Source organism: Blennius ocellaris (genome assembly GCF_963422515.1).
Source record: "Blennius ocellaris genome assembly, chromosome: 3".
NCBI classification, from domain to species: domain Eukaryota; kingdom Metazoa; phylum Chordata; class Actinopteri; order Blenniiformes; family Blenniidae; genus Blennius; species Blennius ocellaris.
This window is the reverse complement of record NC_137652.1, coordinates 7,507,429-7,526,087: the sequence shown is the minus strand read 5'-3', so window position 1 is coordinate 7,526,087 and position 18,659 is coordinate 7,507,429. Positions and strand designations below refer to the sequence as shown.

Sequence of the window (18,659 nt, the reverse complement as noted above, 5' to 3'; positions counted from 1 at the left end):
AAAGATATGCAGTAAATTCACATTGCCATCTGCTGGCTAAGGCACAGACCATGTGGTAAATTGGAGTGTGGGCCAACCAAACTAGTCACAAGACTGTCTGCTTCAATTTCGACTTGGTATTGAATCCACCAATCAGATTGCACTTTGTGGGCGGAACCACAGGCAAGCAGAGAGCGGAAGTAGTACGCCCAACAACAATTAGTTCTTGGGAAAACTTTTGTCTGTCGACGCTAAACGAGAAGAAAGACTCAGTAGTTTCTATTTATTTAAAGAGTCGAATGTCGTTTGAGTGTGAAGTCTTATTTATCCGCCCTATTCATCCACAAACTGTGAAGGATTAAGGCAGCATGGCTCTTCGGATATGTTTGTTTACATGGTGAATCAGCTGACAAGCTAACGTTAGCAGTCTCGGTTTTGTGTGTGAGTGTGTGTGTGTGTGTTTAATCGTTATTTTTCCGGCTGCTCTGAATTAATGAATGAAACGCAACATCGGTGAAGCAGACAACGTAACTGTGCGGCGGTGGTCGTAGTGACACCGAGTGGACGATGCGAAACTAACGTCCAACAGACGGAACGTTCGCGACGTGAAGCCTCCGGGTCAATCTGTCCAGTCACCGGATCATCCGCCGGCCTTCATGACAACATGCCGTGCTCCTGCGGGAACTGGAGGAGGTGGATCAGGCCGCTGGTCGTCCTGCTCTATATTCTGCTGCTCATTGTCGTCCTGCCGCTTTGCATCTGGGAGCTGCAGAAGTCAGAGGTCAGTTCAGGCACGGATTGATCTGATCAATATGTCCCTTTGTGTTGACAATGGCCGGTTGAACACTGTGAGTCACACTTAATAAAGAAAATGTGCTGTGTTTCATTCCGAATTCCCACGCATCATTTGATCGCTGTACTGTGAAGATGACATGTAAAGGTTCTCACGAACCTCATTTCGTTTGATTCCTATTATACTATTGGTCACTTTACTCATGAATCCATAAAAACACAGGAAAACTGAAGTTTCAAGGTACATGTATAAAAAATATTTAAATAGACTCGTGACAATTTGGGGTCACTCTTATCCTTTGGACTGTGGGAGGAAACAGGGAAGTGGGACAACACGACAGTGAGGAAGAACATGCAAACGCCATACAAAATGGCTGCGTATTTGAACCCACAACGTTCCTGATGTGAGGCGAGAGCTCTAACCACTGGCTCACTGTGTGGCCTTGGTTCTACTTGGAGGCCATAAATGTAATAGTGGCTCTAGGATCTCCTAAAACATATTGATGCAATGATTCAGTAGACTGTCGAGGTACACCGGGTCAGATATACATGTTGGTGTTAAACATTTAATAAAGAAATCCATCAATCTTTGCCACTTTAGGGTTGTGGGTGAAGTCAATTCCAGCTGAACATGGGTGATGGCAGGGTACACCCTGGACAGGGCACCAATTAATCAAATGGCAAACACACATGCATGTTTCCGACATGCAATTTAATGTGAAACACATGTTTCTGGACTGTCGATGGAAACTGAAATGCAAATTGAAAACACTTTGACACACAAGAGGAACATGCAATCTACAGAGAGAGACCTGACCCAACTCAAACTCAAACTGGAGACTTTCCTACCATGTGGAGACAAAGTCAGGAATTACATGATAGAAATCACATGTACGGATGTGGAAATGTCCTAATTATGGGATTGTTATTGTGCAAGTTTAATAGTTTAATCTGCTTCTTAAATCAACAACACATGATTATAGTTCAACTGCCTGTTCCTTTCTGTCCTCATTTCTAAATAAAAGAGGATATTTTAATGTTACTTTTAGAGTCAGTTATAAGTATCTTATATTTTTTTCATCCTGACAGTGAGTCATTGCTCAGTTTAACATTATCTGGTTGATCAATACAAAAGCCTATTCACACATTGCTTAAAAAATACAATTATGATACAATTTGGTTTCATCACTTGTGGTTCTCCTCCCTCAAACAAATTTGATTTGAAGTGTTTTTACAAAGCAATTGTACTCGACAAAGAGTCAAAATTGACCCAAATACCCCAAATGTTACCTCACAAGACGGAACTCACTTAAATGTTCACTGTTTTTCTTGTAATGGCAGGTTGGCACGCATAACAAAGCATGGTTCATTGCTGGGATATTCGTCTTCATGACCATTCCCATATCATTATGGGGCATCCTCCAGCATCTGGTGCACTACACGCAACCAGAGCTCCAGAAACCCATCATTAGGTAAAGCTGTCAGCAGTCACTTAAGCCATGAATACGAGTCTTAAACATGTTTAACCAGTTGTGTTGTTTTTGTCTGTTTTTAGGATCTTATGGATGGTCCCGATCTACAGCTTGGATAGTGTAAGTCCTGCAATGTGAGACCTAAAACTACACTACAGATCAAAGTCTGTACTTTGAAGCCTCAGTTCTGTATCTTTAAAGTGACGATTAACAAAACTGACGTTTTATCCATCTCATACTCATTTGGCTGTTTTGTTTTCTTTCTTTTTTTCTTCAGTGGATTGCACTGAAATACCCAGGCATCGCAATTTACGTGGACACGTGCCGAGAGTGCTACGAAGCATACGTCATCTACAACTTCATGACCTTCTTGCTCAATTACCTGGAAAACCAGTACCCGAGCCTGGTGTTAATGCTGGAGGTCCAGGAGCAGCAGAAGCACCTGCCTCCTCTCTGCTGCTGCCCCCCGTGGCCGATGGGAGAGTGCGTACGCTTTTGGAAACGTTTTAAAGCTCTTTCACATTAATTAGGTCATCTGCCTGAAATCTCTCGTAGTCTTCCTCAATCTCAGATGGCCAGACTTTGTGGCTAAATTGTGCCAGAGTGTTCCACAGTTACAGATTTATTCATTTATTTATTTTGGTAATGCTTTTTTCAGATCTGTTTTTTTTATAACTCCAGGAAAAAAACGACAACAACCTTGTTCCATGAAAATTCTTTCTACAAACATGAAGTATTTGTAACACTGATGCGGTGACAGACTTGTTTTGGTTTCCTCCGTTCTGTTGGGACTGTACTGTTGTATCTCGTAACAAACAAACAAACCTACAGTCAGCCGCTTTGTATTATCCAGTCAGGCAACGTTTATTCGACATTCCTGTGCGCTGCTAATCTAATCCAGAGTTGTTGTTTTGCTACATGAGAAACTGACTCATGTGGAGAAAAGAACTAGAAGATTCTCCCAAAATCATTTTCATTCATTACCTCTATTTTGTAAAGTTGTCCACTTGCCAGCTCTGCTGGAGTTTTATAATTCAGGCAGTGTAGTGTTAAACATCGTCAATTTATTTGTTCACTCGTCGTCAGTCGCCCCTGATGTTAAGGTAGTTAAAGGTGTTAAAAGTCACTCGCGTCTAATTCGGGTGATTAAATTCCTCTGCAGGGTGCTCCTGTTGAGATGCAAACTGGGAGTGTTGCAGTACACCGTCGTCAGACCGGTCACCACAGTAATTGCTTTGTGAGTGAGCCTTGCATCTTTGTGATATTGATTATTGATACTCGTCACATTTCCTTCGTGGCTTCTATCAATTCCTGCTCAATTTGTTTATTTTCCTTCCTAGAATCTGTCAGCTGTGCGGAGTCTACGACGAAGGCAATTTCAGCTCTACAAACGCCTGGACGTACTTGGTCATCTTCAACAACATCTCACAGCTGGTAAATGGGCTGGTTTTTGTGTGTTTTTGTTGTTGTTTTTTTTAACTTCACAATTGAATTTGCGTCCCGCGAGGAGCGTGACATTAATTATGAAGCCCATTTCAATGCGGGTTTCCTTACTCTGTCTTCTTCTGCTTCAGTTTGCCATGTACTGCCTGGTGCTGTTCTACAGGGCTCTGAGAGAGGAGCTGAGTCCAATCAAACCAGTCGGCAAATTCCTGTGCGTCAAAATGGTGGTCTTCGTTTCCTTCTGGTAAATCTCCGCACGTCGACAATCCGTGACACGAACTCGAAATGTTTGCGGTCGCACCGGGATCGAACTGACGTGTGTCGAAACTCTTTGCAGGCAAGCTGTGTTCATTGCTCTGCTGGTGAAAGTGGGGATCATCTCAGAGACGCGCACCTGGGACTGGCAGAGCGTGGAGGCCGTAGCCACTGGATTGCAGGTAACAAGTTAGTTTATCGTCAAATTCACAGATGTGTCCTTTCGTTCAGTCGTCTTCTTGGTGGCCTCCTGAAAGTTTTCACTTCACTCGTCCACGCTGACCTTTGCGATCCCTCTGTAGGATTTTGTCATTTGTGTGGAGATGTTTCTGGCAGCCATTGCGCATCACTTCAGCTTCACCTACAAGCCTTACATCCAGGAGGCTGAGGAGGGGTCTTGTTTTGACTCTTTCATGGCGATGTGGGACATATCTGATGTCAGAGCTGACATTTCCGAACAAGTACGCAATGTTGGTAGGTGCCCCCCCACCCCCACCCCTTCTCTACTTGTTTTCTCTGGTAATAAAATGTTTCCTCAGCGTCTCCAACGTTAAAATACTTTTGTTCGCTCCACGCTGACAGGGAGAACTGTCATGGGTCGTCCGAGGAAATCCTACTTTGACGAGGCACAAAACGACGGCGAGCGATCCGGCCTGCTCTCGTCGGCTTCTCAAGACGCCATCGTCGAAGCAGCATCCAACTCTGTGTCTCCCAATGGTCAGTACCAGGGCCTGGGCAACACTCTCACGCCGCACTCCGTGTCGGCACCCGCCGGGCTCAGCTCGGCCCTGTGGGACGACGGGTACGAGGCCAGACCCGAGGAAACCCCGGAGGAAGAAAGGACCCACCAAACCAAAGAGCCAGCGGAGGCAGATCTCATTGTGATCACTTAGCTTCAGCTTGCGTCTCAGACTTTAGTCGGTATGGTTGGGCGGGACCCGATTACAGCCTCCCCGTGCTCTCCTGGATGTGACTGATGCAAACAAACTTCTTTTTCTTTCTAAATGGTGAATCAACCAAGTAACCGTAGGCGTTTGCTGACAAATACAAAGACAATGGACCTCTCGGCCCGTGACAGCTCCATGAATGTTTTGTGGAGTTCGGGCTCTCAAAAGACGTTGGAAGTAATGGTGTGCTGGACATCAGGCTGTGTGACGCAGAGAACGGTGAAACTCGGACTGACTTTGGTCATTTAACACATTTAAAAGTCAATAATCTTTACGGTTAGGTAAGAAAGCACGCACCATATCAATTTATGAGTGTATTCTCATATCATGACGTAATATCGATTATACATCCCCCCAGTCTTATGAGGACAAATGTGTGGCTCAGTAAATTGTCATCAAATCAGCTATAAATGGATGGAGCATGATGGGACTGTTGCGTATCCTCACAAGCATACGTTTCCACAAAGGGAGCCCATCTTTGTGCTGGTAGAGAATCCATGTATCCTTGTGAAGCATGGACTGACACAAAGGGATTTTTATTCACACATTGTGTCACTGTCATGATCCCAATGTGACAAATGAGAAATTTCCAATAGTGAAATACATATTTTGAGAGACTGGATGCCGTCTTGTGAGATCAGTCATCGTGATGGAAGGTGCACAAAACTAAAAGCACATAGGATGTTGAGAAATGTTTAGTCCTCGTTTGCTGATGTGATTTCTGGTAGGGATAAAAAAAAAAAAGTGTTCAAATGTTTTGTACGAGGTAAATTGTTAAGACTGGAAAAATGAGGTTTAAAGTGGCATATTTGACATGCAACATCACTACGTTGTCAGTGTAAAAATCATTCAGTCTGAAACTGTACAATCGGCACATTATAGTGAGTTTATCTACCAACAGTCTGCCTGCATCCAGAAAGCATTCACTGTTTCACTTTTTCCACATTTTATGTTGCAGTCTAATTCCAAGACGGAATAAATCATTTTTTTCTCCTCAAAATTCTACACACAACACCCCAGAATGACCAAGTGAAAAAAGTAAGATTTTCGCAAAAATCAAAAGAAACTAGTGAAGCACTTTGAATGCTTTCCAGATGGATGGTATACTGCTTAATAGGAATTTCATCACCGGTGTTCTCAGATGCATTGTTCTTTGTTGTGGAGTCGGTCTTCAGTCATAGTATGGAGATCAGTTTTCCCCTTTAAGGTGGAACTGTGCAGCTTTTCAACCGAAGCCATTTATTTTTTCCTCATAGACTCCACAAAGTTTTACTTTATTCCATCCTTTCTTTCATAGATTTGTTCAGGGGTACGGATATTAATGTTTAAGATGTCAGTTTGTGTCCAACAGGTAAATGCATCAAATCAACAGCATCATGTTGCACGGCCTTATGTTTTTATTTTTCCAAGTGAAACTTGACAGGATGAGATTTGATCAAATGTAATTGTTCCACGTTTTGATTTCATTTCATTTCTAGCAGCCTTGTCAATAAATCTGATTAACTTGTGCTTTTTCTTGTATTTAAAAAAAAAAAATAAAAATGTAATCGCTGAAGCTGTCATTAACATCTTTACAAATTGACTGTCCATAACAAAAGGAACAATAGCGTACATATCATACACTTCAAAATGCTTATACAAGTACACGTTATATTTGTAATCTCGGAGCACAGCTTCCCAAAAACTCTAAAGTCCATTGTTACAAATATCCATGACTGAAAAACTAACACGGGACCGTAAGAAGTTACTACTCCATTGGCCCGTGCACGTCTTCTATATGGGCTGCCATAGAGATGGTGCTTTTGTGAAGCTTCACAGCGAGGCGGACCCATTCTCCGGCTCGCACGTCCAGAGGCTGCTGCAGGACCACGGCTGCCTGCTTCCAGTGAGAGTTGGGGCTGAGGGTGCTGACGCTGATGTCCTGGTCCAGGTAGATTTGGTACCAGAAGGGGACTGCAGTTATTTGGCCCGCAGACGTAGCCTGGACCTGCGACACAGGGATCAGTGATTGAAAATGGTGGTGAAGAGGCACATTCGGATTACTTTCGGTATTGAGGAGCCATGTTTTGCTGTTAAATCAAAAAAGTTGATCATTCGGACAAAAATCTATTTATCTTATGATTACCAATAATATTGTTTGCTTTATCGTGCAGATAACGAGTCGCATCATAGAAAACATAGGAGCTGCATGGAGTCCAGGATTAGAGCCTTTCTGTGCAGTTTGCATGTTCTCCCGCTGGATGTGTGCGTTCCTCTCAGTTGTCTATAACACGCATTTGAGGTTAATTGGCAAGTTTACATGTGTGCCCTGTGATGAACTGGCCATCGATGCAGACTGCCTTGTGCCATAATCAGCTGGGATTCTCTTAAACCTCCAGATAAAGTGGCGGAAAAATGGATGTTAATAACTGAAATGTTCTTTTTTTTTCATTAAAATCTCTTTAAACGTTTGGATATTTGTTGTCCAGCATGACCTACTGGCCAGCATGACCTACTGGCCCATTTCATGTGGACATTATTTTTATAGAAACATTACAAACAATATGTCATTTAAAAGAAATGTATCTATTCATGGGTTTGGAGAATAAACCAGATCCCCCATTTTCAAATAAGAGTGACTTTTCTTAGATTACTTGGTAACAACCCCAGAGAGATACGATTTGTTGGGGTCAATACAGTGATTACAGGTTCCATTTCTAAACCCCAGGACCCGAAAGGCAAAGTTAGACATTAAAAAGAGACATTTACACGAAGGTAATGGTTTGAATTTATGCACTGGCAAAGCCAGTGCATAAATTCAAACTCTATCCATTTTATTGCCCATTACAACACATCACGTTATGAGTGTCTTACCCGGACATCTCTGTGAGTGTAGTTTGCGTTGGTATCCATGAGGTCAAGAACAAAGAGCTCCACAGACTCACTGAGATGTCTGCACTCCAGCATGGAAAAGTCCAGAAACACGTGGACTGGCACCTATGCAGCAACAACAACATGACACAGCAGCGCTGGTGAGGTTTTGGAAAAAGACAATCGTTGAAAGAAGAAAAACATGATTGATTGTCCTTTAAATGAAAAACATTACTTGTTTTGAGGGTTGCAGTGGGGTAGTGGTCAACACTTTTGTATCACAATGACAAAGTCCCATGTTCAAGTCTTTTATGGACAAAAAAATAAAATCCTCATATATACATTGAAGGACTTATTTGTTCAAAAATGACAAAAACAATGCTAAAACGTACAATTTACTTCATCACAATCATCGTTTATGCGATGCATATATTTCTTTGTTTGTCTGTATGTCTGTTAGCAAGATTACGTCAAAACTATTGCACGGTGTATTGGCGGTGATCTGGAAACACAAAATAAAAAATAAAATATGACAACTAAAAACGAAATATTTACATTTGCAGAAAAAAAAGCCAATTAAATCTTCGTGGACACTTTTAGGGTCTTAAAATTACTTATTTTGAAATGTTCCTTTTTGTGTGAATGAGTGGGTTTTATCCAAGTTTCTTCCACAGTCCAGAAACATGCATTTGGGGTGTGATTCTTAACTGCCCGTCGATGTGAAAGTGAAAATGTTTGATTATAGGTCTGCGTTTGCCCTGCCTTATAACTAGTGAAATGTCCAGGATATGCCCTGGACATTTCATCATCCACAGTCCGGTGGAATCAGCTACGGCGTCTCATAAAGTTAAATTCCTCATTTGGATAAAGAAGTTAGAGAAGATGTAGGGATGTACATATATACTGTAAAGATTGAAATGTGAAAATAAGTATTCTCTGAAACAGCATTGACATAAGAAAGAGATTTTGCTCTACTTTTGGATAAACACATTATTATAAATGAATTTCATATACTGTATATTTTCAGGAAATCAACACATTTGCTTTTTTCCTCTGAATTAATTAGGTTTTGACCAAAGAAAATAGTTTAGACTTTCTATAACTTACCTTTTTTAACCCCGTATTTCAAACACAACACTGTAAAATATTAGTCTAAACAAGATCAGCGACAAACAGACCACAAACAAATGAGAGCTTTCTGTTAGTTTCAAGCCATTTTCCATATATATCAAAATGCGTTTTTATTTATACCACTTATTCACAGCGAAATCTTGCGAAACAAATCCTCCCTGCCTCAAACTTGACATGTGGTGGGCAAACTGGCTGCAGGGCCGCCGACTTGGAAGCCGAACGGTGAAAACCAAAGAGGCGACACACAGAAGAGTCTCACTTTACCGCAGAACAAAAGAAGCGTCCCTCCTCCCCGTCACAGTTGTGTAGACCTCAGAGCCCCCCGTTTGATGTGCTTGATGTAATGTGTGCTGATGGATTCAGGTAGGAATGTCTTTGGGCCGGGCTGCGTGTTTGTGCCGTGTGTGACAGTTGTGCGAGGAAGTGCCCTCCACTGAGGGCTTCAAAGACAGCATCTGTTAAAACAAACGACCATCCCGCGAGACGCCGGGGAAATTAGAGCACAAACATGATGCTGGAGAAGAGAACGAGGGAGGGAGAGACAAAGCTCCATTCCAGCCCAAATGAAGGGAAAAACAAACAAACAAACAAAACAAAAAAAAGAATTCAAAGGGATTTCTCTGCTTCTTTTACGCAGCGGGAAAGCTCACATCAAAGAGGAGAGTGGAGAAACACACTGCTGGACCTTCACACTCGGACTGAAAAGGCTTGTTCCAACAAAAGAAAAAAACCCACTCGGTACAAGACAAAGCTGGACACAGTCTGCCTGATTAGCTTCGGCAAGTTCAATTTCATCTGCGGTGATGATTTTATAGTATTGCACCATGTGTCTGTCATACTTAACAACACCCAGGGCAACATATTTGCACCTAATATACAATCGTTAAATGTGAATGATGCAAGCTCACAAACACAGAATAGAGTATGTGAAAACTGTCAATATTGACTGTTGCATCAGGAACATGAGACAGAATAGGAGATATAAGCGGCTGGAGATGTACAAAAGGAGGATTTCGCAACGCGTGTTATGAAGGCTGGAGAAGTTTCAACCTCACAATATGACTTCGGTGCCATACCCTGTAAAGTGATGCTGGGTTTGGCGAAATTTAAAGGAAATCTGAGTAGAAATTAGTTGCATCGAGCACTGCAGAACTGAACTCTACTTCCCTCGCCTTCCTCTTGTGTATAAGAGCACCGACACCGGCCATGAAAAGTCCCAGAAAAATAGATCCTTGATTTGTTTCGTCTCTAATCTACACACGATAAATGAGGAAATCTGTGTTTTTGTATCATCACACCTTCATTTAGTAAAGGTTTGCTTTCGCACTGCACGTTTGAGAGCCTGGACTATGTCACGCAATCGTTTGGGGACCGCTATCACCCAAAACGAACACTGACCGGAGAGGAAGAAAAGCATCACGAAGTAGAAACCCGGCTCTTTCCGTTTTTTTAAACCAGTAAGAATTGATGTTTTGCAAGTTTGATTTGAACGAATATTCAAATAAATGTTCAGCTGCTCTGCAGATCTGCAAGTGATTCGTCTGTTGGCTCTGCAGTGGCCGGTATTTGATTCACACTCGGCGTAAACATAGTAAATAAATAAACGGGTATACTCACGGTGAACTGGTTGATGAAAGGCGCGATGTTGAATCCCAGTGTTGGCTGCTGACCCTGGACAGCGCTTTCCAGGAGTAAGATGTCCGACTCCACCAACATACCATACACAACAATCTTCTGAGGGAATATCTGTCCTCCGTCTTCCAACAGGCATCTGGGGGCGAAGAGTGAAATTGAAAAGGAAAGCAGAAGACAAATGAAAGGGTATTGGGCTTTCATGTATACCTGGCCAGCGAAGCCTTCTCCATCAACTTCTGTCTGATGAGGCCACACGTCTCCACACAGTCCAGGATGATGGCGCTCCACAGCTTCTCCCTGGACGGCCTCTTCAACATGCCCTGCTCATCCTCCACGTGGTTGAGCCAGAACTCCAGATGCTGCTCCGAGATACCGATGGACTCAGCCAGTCTCTTCAGCACTTCCTGCTGCTTGCTCTTTTCCACCGAGCTGTAGGCTTTCACCTGACCCTGGCCGGCAGCAATGAGGGAGAGCAGCGAGAAGCCTTCCGACACGTCCAGCACGTAGAACAGGCTGCCGGCAGCGTCCGGCTGCGACTCCCGGCTCTGGCTCTGGCTCTGGCTTCGAACCTTCAGCTGGGAGATGAGTTTGGCCAACGCGGTGCTGAAGCTCTGATGGTAATAATGGTTGTTCATGAGCGCCATTTCTGCACATTCCAGCACGCAGAAGTCTTTGGTTCGACTCTGATCGGTCTGCAGACATGCCAACGCGCTGCACAGTTCCGCCTCGGGGTTGGAGGCGAGGTTTCCAGAGTGCGGCCGATCCACACGCTTGTCCAGAAGGATTTTCCGCCCATCTCTCAGCACGGCAACACTGCAGAGCCTGAGGAAGGCGTCTCGGCAGGAGACCTCCACAATCAGCTCGTCCTGCGGCTGCAGGACAAAACCTGGAGAGACAGCAGGGCAGGCATGGCCGGAATAAGCCACAATAAGACAATCAAAGCATTAAACAGTTATGTGTTGTGTATTATGAGGGCTAGGGCCAGAGTAATGGGAAATATTATTATTATTATTCATTGTTGCTATTATCATTATTGTGCCTTTTGTTCTATGTTCAAAATAAATACAAACATGTTGGAGAGTTAAATCCATATCATGTAGTCACTCAGCATGCAACAATTGTAAAACTAAATAATACAAATCCTACAAATATGATGCAAAAATACAAATATAAACTCAGACAAGTATTATAAACATAAGGATGTAAGAAACTAATAATGGTACAAAAACAAACGCAATGTAAATAGAAGCAGGAGAGTCTATATGAGTTCTAATTGAAGAGGATCTATAAACTGACAAATCTGTTGCGACACTTAATGAAATTATTTTTTTTTAGGATTTTGTGGAAGACTTCTTGCCGAGGAAAGCGAAATGTGCGCAGCAAAGAGGAGAGGAGCTCTAATCCAACAGAGAAATGAGATTCAGGGGACCAGGCAGTGCGAAGACTCCGCCAGGAATAACATCTGTTCGTGTCTTCGTGTCAGCACACAGATCATCAGAGGCATTTGGGAAAAATGCATATTTATCGCTTATAAGAATTTCATGAACACTAAAGGGTGTCAGAGGCGATCACGGCGCACACGTCACGGTGGCAGGGAAGCGGATGTTGGTGATCAGCGGGAAAGGTGCTGGCTCCCTTGACGCTGCCCTCGCCAATTAGCGGCGCGGTGAAAAGCTTCTGAGCCCCGTCTGAGAGATGATGTATGGCTACGCCAACTGGAACATGTCATCTAACGTCACCGACCATTAAGCTCCCAGTGGCCGGGGTGACAGCGCAGTTGAGGCTTTTTCAGAACTTTGCCCAACTTAAATGAATGCTCCCACATCAATTTGAACTTTTTGACAGTTTTACTGGACGTCACTGTCCATTTGGACTTTGGAAATGTATCTTTATTGAAGGACATTAAAGCTCATAAAACTCATATGCACTTGGAACAATATGCAATTTCTTTGATGTTGTTTGATGATTTTTTTTTTCAGCAAAGTAGGTCTTTAATTATCACCCAATGGAAATTTACAGTAGTTCTGATGTCAGAAATTTAGGGAAATATTATTATGCAAAGTTTGCAATTCTTAGAAATGTATGATTATCAGCTAATACTACTGATCATATGCAGAAGCCTAAACATCACACTGCCCTCATCTGATCTAAAAAAGAAATACATGATGAAGATAAACAATCAAGCAGCTCATGAACAAAAGCGACTTTGGCTAAGTTTCCACTTCAGGTCTTGATTACTTACGATTTTTTTGGGGGGGGGGCTTTTAGTTGTAAGATGTGACTCACTGTTTCCAGCCCAAACAACGTAAAACTCGTACACCTCAATAAAAACCAGCCCGAATCTCAGCAGAAATCCCGTTAAAACCGTAAGACTATTACGGTATATGTGTAAATGCGCAAAATAAACCAAGTTAAAAGGTAAGAGAATTTGGCTCCCCAAATGGAGGATACCCGCCATATCTGGCAACACAGGTCAGCGCGTGTAAATCCATTTTCAACTGGTTGTTAAATACGAGCCCACAAAGTCTAGACAACACGAAGAGGGAAAGAAGAAGGATCTGTGGCGTCAGTGACACGTCAATGACGAGGCATATTGTAGAAAAATATCTGAATTGGTACCACATAGGATGGAGGCTTGGGTCTGGTGTGGAAAAAAAAAAATGGAACTGGAGCTTTCACACGGCCACTAAACAGGTCGGACATGGGTCACTTGTGAGCAAAAAGAAATCTGAATTGGGTCGCATTTCCCTGCAGTGTGTGAACGAGCCCTTTCTATCAGCCTCAGAATTCAAAATAAAAAGAACCAGCAATATGCTAAATATCTCGGCAGGTGTGAAAATACTGTGACGTAAAAAGTAATGACGTGTCTCTTTGTATCTTACCCTCGGTGCTGTGGACGGGGTAGATGGCTTGCTCCCAGCAGGTGTCCTCCTGAGGTCCAGTCGACAAGCTGCTCTCCTCGTCCAGGTGGAGCTGGAACCACACGGCCAGAGCGTCCAGCTGCCCCTCCTGAGTGACGGGCAGGCGGATCTCCTCAACCTCCCGGGAGCTCAGACCCTCCAGTTCCTACATGTGACGAATGTGCTGCAGTCAGTGGTTTGTGGTTGTGGACCAGCTGAAACGCAACCAGCTGAAACGCACAGTTCACTGTCGTGGGTAAATATTTGAAAAACAATGTTCCAAATTACAAACATTTGAATGAGAAGTATTTGAAACGGGAAAAAAAATAAAAGCCTGCCATATTGTGTATAAAAAGGCTTTAAGGGTAAATGCTATTTAAAAAACAAAACAAAACAAAACAAGATTTTGATGTAACGTTGTATTTCAGGGCTATAAAAGAAAATCCCAACATATGTCAGTAAGTGAATATTTTACAAGATCTGTCACTTTCACACACCCATGGTGAAGCCGCGAGGCAATAGCTATGGGAAGAAACTTGCATTAAGAAATTGTGAACCATAAACATGGAAAATGTGGAATTGTAGACTTTCTGGTCTAGAAAAGTCAATCCACTCCAACGATGGAGCAACAGTCCTGTTTTCTCTGGTCTCCCTGATTCATACTGTAAAAGCATAATAGTAAACATGTACACACATCTCCCTACTGCATGTGTATGGATAAATATGGTTTGTGATGCATATAAACATGTTGTCTGTAATTTCAGTGGCTGATGTCTCTTATGTTAGAGTTTAAGTGACTAGCAGGAAATTCTTCAGGTGCTAAAATCATTTCATTCTTAGATTACTCTGTATAAGGATAAAAGGAGAATATTCTACTTTTCAACAGTTTCTCAGGTGACGGGTTATATTCTAAGCAAACAGTTAATCTTCTTCACAGCTGTTCACCTGCACATTGTTGAAATCTATGTTGAGGGCGGTGAACGGCTCTGTGAGAGCTTTATATCCTCCTGGCAGCCTGCTGAGTCTTTCTGTGGTGTACGGCTCCATGGAGTCATCCGGCTCCGAGCTACAGCTCACTGGACTGTGAAGTTCTCCGGCTGCAGCCATGGATAGACCGCCCACCTCAGATACACAGAGTCTGAACCCCCCCCCAAAAAAACAAACCAACAACACAAAAATCAGATTCAGACAATTTATACTGCTGCTTCTCGAAACGAGACAAAGGTCCAGTCAGAGAGCTCACCTGTGGTGGCGGCGGATCTCAAGGCACTCCAGAGCCATTCCGAACACAGTCGCTCCGGCCGGGATGACCCGGCCTGTGGCGGACTGCTCCCCAAATTCATTCTCCCCTCTCTGCAGTTCACGAAACGTACATAAAACACTCATATGACAGTATATCAAGGAGGATTTGTCCGTTTCCTGTGTGTGAATAGGGATGGCCATGTATTATGTCTGTATCCTTAGGAGCCTTTTACCTCGAATCCGAGAGTAAGACCCCTTTTCAATCACCATTCACTGCTGTATATCCAGAAGGTGGCAGCAAGGTGCAAAATGTTAAGGAAAATAGGAGCTGCTTCTTAAAACTGAAAAAGAAATCCTTCACATACAGCGGGAAGCTGTAAACGAAATCCTATTCTGAGTCATTATAGGCAAATGTGGCCCTCACATGTTTTTGAGAACTCACTGAACTCTAACAGCGTCAGTGTGTGGGTGTGTGAATGAGTAAAACAGAAGTGAAGTGTTTAAAAAAACAAAAAAATAAAAAAAAAGGTACTGTTTTTACAGTGAGGTCATATTTCCTGTCTTGTGTTTGTGTTTATTTACCTGTGGAGGCAGCAGAAGGTGGTGCCAGGCATGAATGAGACTCTCTATGATGCCCTCTCCAAACAATCCTGCATCTACTGTCTCCGTTACCACCAAAGACACTCTAAGCAAACAAAAAAAAAAAGCAAAATGCCTTTTATAGACCACTGATTACAACAATACATTTATTTAAAAAAAAAAAAAAATATATATATATATATATATATCAATTTTAGGTATAAACTGAACCTGTGTGGGATGTCCTTTGGCACTTCCATCTCCAGAGATTTCATATGGAGGATCTTGATGCTGTCTCCCATCCCGTTAGCGTTCACCACCTCGCAGGCCAATTCATACATGGTCTTGGAGAGCTCACATGCGTACACCTCCGCGGCCCCTGCCTTCTTAGCACACATACTTAACACAGAGAAAAGGAAAATCAAGAAGGGGCTCACTCCAATCCGCTCATAGTTGTGGTGTTTGTTTTGAAGGATCGACTTTCTAACGCATCAAGGAACAAGCTTTCCAATGAAAATTTCTGATGGAAAATATCTCACCCAAGGATTCCCGTGCCAGTACCTATGTCTAGTACAGTGTTGCAGCCGCTTTGAACGGCCTTCTGAATGGCTTGCTGGTACTTCCGGTTCCTCCCGTGGTCGTTGAGCATGAGGAAATGCCAGCGCTCCACCAGCCAATTGGCCACGCGGTAGAAGTTCTCTCTAGCTTCGGGATAGTCCGGCTTCAGCTTCAAGGCTTTGTGGAAGTGACCTGCGGCCTCATCTCTGAACCCCATCCTGGAAGGTGAAGGGAAAACATCACAATCTCCAGTTCTAACGCCGGGTGGACACGCACATACATTTCACCTGCAGTGGTAACATTTGTACAATGCAACGCACCTGAACAGGTGTTCACCCATGCTATTTAGGATGACTTCATCAGCAGGGAAAAGCTCCATGGCTTGCTGGTAGCAGTCGAACAGATCCTGAATACGACCTACAGAGTCCAGCTCCTCTGTCCATTTGAAGAGAGTGAACCTGAAGGACTCCTAAAAAAACAAAACAAAACATCAATAGATATCTTCAAAATCTGCAGCCGTAACACCGGAAGTACACTTGCGCATGTAAAGATGGTAGCGTAAACTGTTATTACCCGTGCTAAGTCCTTAAACACAGGTGCAAGGTTGAGGACAAGGAGGTAGTGTACAAACGCAGTCCCGTAGTCTTGGTTAAGCAGACATTGCTGGGCACTTTCTAGAGAACTGGAGACCAGCTCATTCCTTGCCGGGTCGACCCTGCGTCGCCTCCGGGCTCTCCTGCTGTGCTTCGGCTTCACACTGGCATTAGGCATTCCTCAAAAAAATGAAGAGAAAAGACAAATCAGTAGGATTAGTATTTGAGAAATTGTGACGGTGTAAAGATTTGAATGCCGTTTATTAGTTTTATTATTCAGTTTTAGTTTATTGAGATCGAAGAAGCAGACTTGGGTTCTGACGTTCCCTGGTTCAATTCCCAGTCGACAGATTATCACTGTGGACTCCTGAGCACTGCCACATAACTCAACCATTCCCTGAGCACTATAATGGTAGCACGCCACTCCTGGTAATAGGTCAAATGCTAAAAAGGTAGTTGTAGTATTGTGAAGAAGACATGGGATTTGGAGTCCAAAGGTCACCATAACATTCAACATCATAACTTTCCTGAGTAACCTGAAGAATCTAAAAACATCCACAACAACCCAGTTGCATGATCATAATCCTTTGCCAAACTACCTGCTGTGTTCTCAGCACGTTACAGGCTACTATAATGGCTATAACCATTTCAAATGCTTCTGATTCATAAGGTTTTCACATCTGCTTAATTCCAAGAATTCAAATTGTGTTGGTTTATGCTGATGCCACAGGGACAGTGACACTCAGCCAGGAGCTTCATCACATCCACAGCATGGTACATATTGACAAGGAAATTCCGTTTTTCACTTACTGTGCGCCGTTTGAAAATCACAGGGTCTGTAGCGGAATGGAGATGCACCAAAACAATCTCCGCTGGTTCATCAAGAAAGGCTTTTCTTTTTAATTAGAAATTTAATTCGGTGACGTTCACGTCAAGCTAACGTGCTTGTTAGCGTGTCGATGATTCATTCTCCTAACAGCAATCGCATAATAAAAAGCTTCTCTGGCAGCTCCGACAGTCCTGTACATTCAGCAACATCCCAATCGCTTCATCGCCGCAGTAAAAACACATTTGACGACCTAAATTAATGAAAATTACATCTTTTATCACATTAACAGCATTCAACATTCACCAGGCGGTATGTCCGCTCCCTGATCTGCCCGGTGAGAAACACGCGACCAATCATGAACGGTTCCGGAGGCGCAAAGCAAAGACGATTATCCAGTTTCCATTTAAAATCTATATGAAAACAAATTCACAGAGTAACCGCGATAGAGAGTAGTTTTGGTACAAATTGCATTTACCTAATTAGAACAGATTATATTTAGAGATTATGTCACCACCTTGAAGTCACCAAAATAATGACAAGCGGTTCTAAGGGTAAAATCGAAGACTATAAAAGATCAAGATGGTTCACGCAATCTAATTCCCTTGTTACTGTCATGGAGCGTGACGGCAAAGTGACAACCTGTTTGATTAATCCGCTTGATAAGACTTTCCCTTGGTATCTATCGGACGTTTGTGGGTTAAATAAATCAAAGTTGCTATGCTGAATGCAATGTCCCTGAGCAAATGCAAATTTGGAGTGAAAAAGTTTAAGCAAAAAAAAAAAAAAAAAAACCTCAAAGATTTTCTGAAGTCTTTACAATTTTTCTAATCAGAATACGGCTGCATGCACTGTTATCACAACATGCACGTTTTCCTGATTAATTTCACAAGTTTTCATTTAGGAGAACTCAAAACGGGGGTCATGCTTGGTTACTTTGTTGATTTTACAGGTTTCCCTGATAAGTGCTTGCTATTTCATCTTGTTAGCTGCTGTATATAATGACGGATTCAAATTGGTATTGATGAATCACAGACTTTATCAGCCTCCATAGACTAATCTGATTGAGAAGCTTACGCCTTGCCTCCCGCAGAGCTGCTCGCTATCAACTTCAGTTGCAATAAAGACTTGTATAACTTAACATTCACTGAGACTGGTTGTTTTAGCTTTGTTGTATTGCATATTTTTCACCTTATATATTGCACGCTGAAAACCAGAGACTAAGTTTTTAAGCAGCAGGTCTGATCCAACTCCAACTTACAACTTGGTTTTAGGCAAACAATGTCTAGTGTGTTGTATTCGGGAAGTTTCACTTGCATAATAGAAAATTCCTTGTAACCACAATTGAACTCTGACTGAAGTATTAAATTAGGCAGTGAGTCTTTTGTTTGTTTGTTTTTACATTGAATGCATCCTGATGTTTTTTGTGACTGACAGTCATCAAAGTGGCCCAACTC

The 18,659-nt window shown here is 42.7% G+C and overlaps 2 protein-coding genes across 3 annotated transcripts; one reads left to right on the top strand and one right to left on the bottom strand.

Annotated features, from left to right (window-relative positions):
• The first annotated feature begins 198 nt into the window (after positions 1–198).
• Positions 199–6,396, top strand: tmem184c (transmembrane protein 184C). Its single transcript, XM_080520252.1, has 10 exons — positions 199–760; positions 2,113–2,243; positions 2,327–2,363; positions 2,521–2,726; positions 3,406–3,480; positions 3,584–3,677; positions 3,818–3,930; positions 4,024–4,123; positions 4,244–4,415; positions 4,524–6,396. Exons 1-10 carry the CDS (start codon positions 644–646, stop codon positions 4,832–4,834), a joined length of 1,356 nt encoding a protein of 451 aa, XP_080376378.1. The 5' UTR covers positions 199–643; the 3' UTR covers positions 4,835–6,396.
• Positions 6,397–6,546: 150 nt separating this feature from the next.
• prmt9 (protein arginine methyltransferase 9) lies at positions 6,547–17,510 on the bottom strand. Of its 2 annotated transcripts, XM_080521048.1 has the most exons (13): positions 17,187–17,510; positions 16,357–16,556; positions 16,104–16,252; positions 15,765–16,001; positions 15,457–15,624; positions 15,229–15,331; positions 14,648–14,757; positions 14,350–14,542; positions 13,387–13,570; positions 10,712–11,390; positions 10,487–10,640; positions 7,742–7,864; positions 6,547–6,875 (listed from the first exon to the last, which is right to left on the bottom strand). In XM_080521048.1, the coding sequence occupies exons 2-13, from the start codon at positions 16,552–16,554 to the stop codon at positions 6,636–6,638; spliced, it is 2,538 nt and encodes an 845-aa protein (XP_080377174.1). In that variant the 5' UTR covers positions 16,555–16,556; positions 17,187–17,510; the 3' UTR covers positions 6,547–6,635. The 2 variants fall into 2 exon arrangements, with proteins under 2 accessions (XP_080377174.1, XP_080377173.1); XM_080521047.1 differs by lacking the exon at positions 7,742–7,864.
• Positions 17,511–18,659: the final 1,149 nt, after the last annotated feature.

Excerpts from the sequence above, each read along its gene's own strand:
- tmem184c (XM_080520252.1), top strand. The coding sequence starts at position 644 with ATGCCGTGCTCCTGCGGGAACTGGAGGAGGTGGATCAGGCCGCTGGTC. Across the intron at positions 761-2,112 it reads GGGAGCTGCAGAAGTCAGAG|GTTGGCACGCATAACAAAGC; the intron begins GTCAGTTCAGGC and ends TTGTAATGGCAG. Across the intron at positions 3,931-4,023 it reads GTGGTCTTCGTTTCCTTCTG|GCAAGCTGTGTTCATTGCTC; the intron begins GTAAATCTCCGC and ends AACTCTTTGCAG.
- prmt9 (XM_080521048.1), bottom strand. The coding sequence starts at position 16,554 with ATGCCTAATGCCAGTGTGAAGCCGAAGCACAGCAGGAGAGCCCGGAGG. Across the intron at positions 16,253-16,356 it reads TGTTTAAGGACTTAGCACGG|GAGTCCTTCAGGTTCACTCT; the intron begins GTAATAACAGTT and ends TTGTTTTTTTAG. Across the intron at positions 13,571-14,349 it reads TAGATTTCAACAATGTGCAG|GAACTGGAGGGTCTGAGCTC; the intron begins GTGAACAGCTGT and ends CGTCACATGTAG.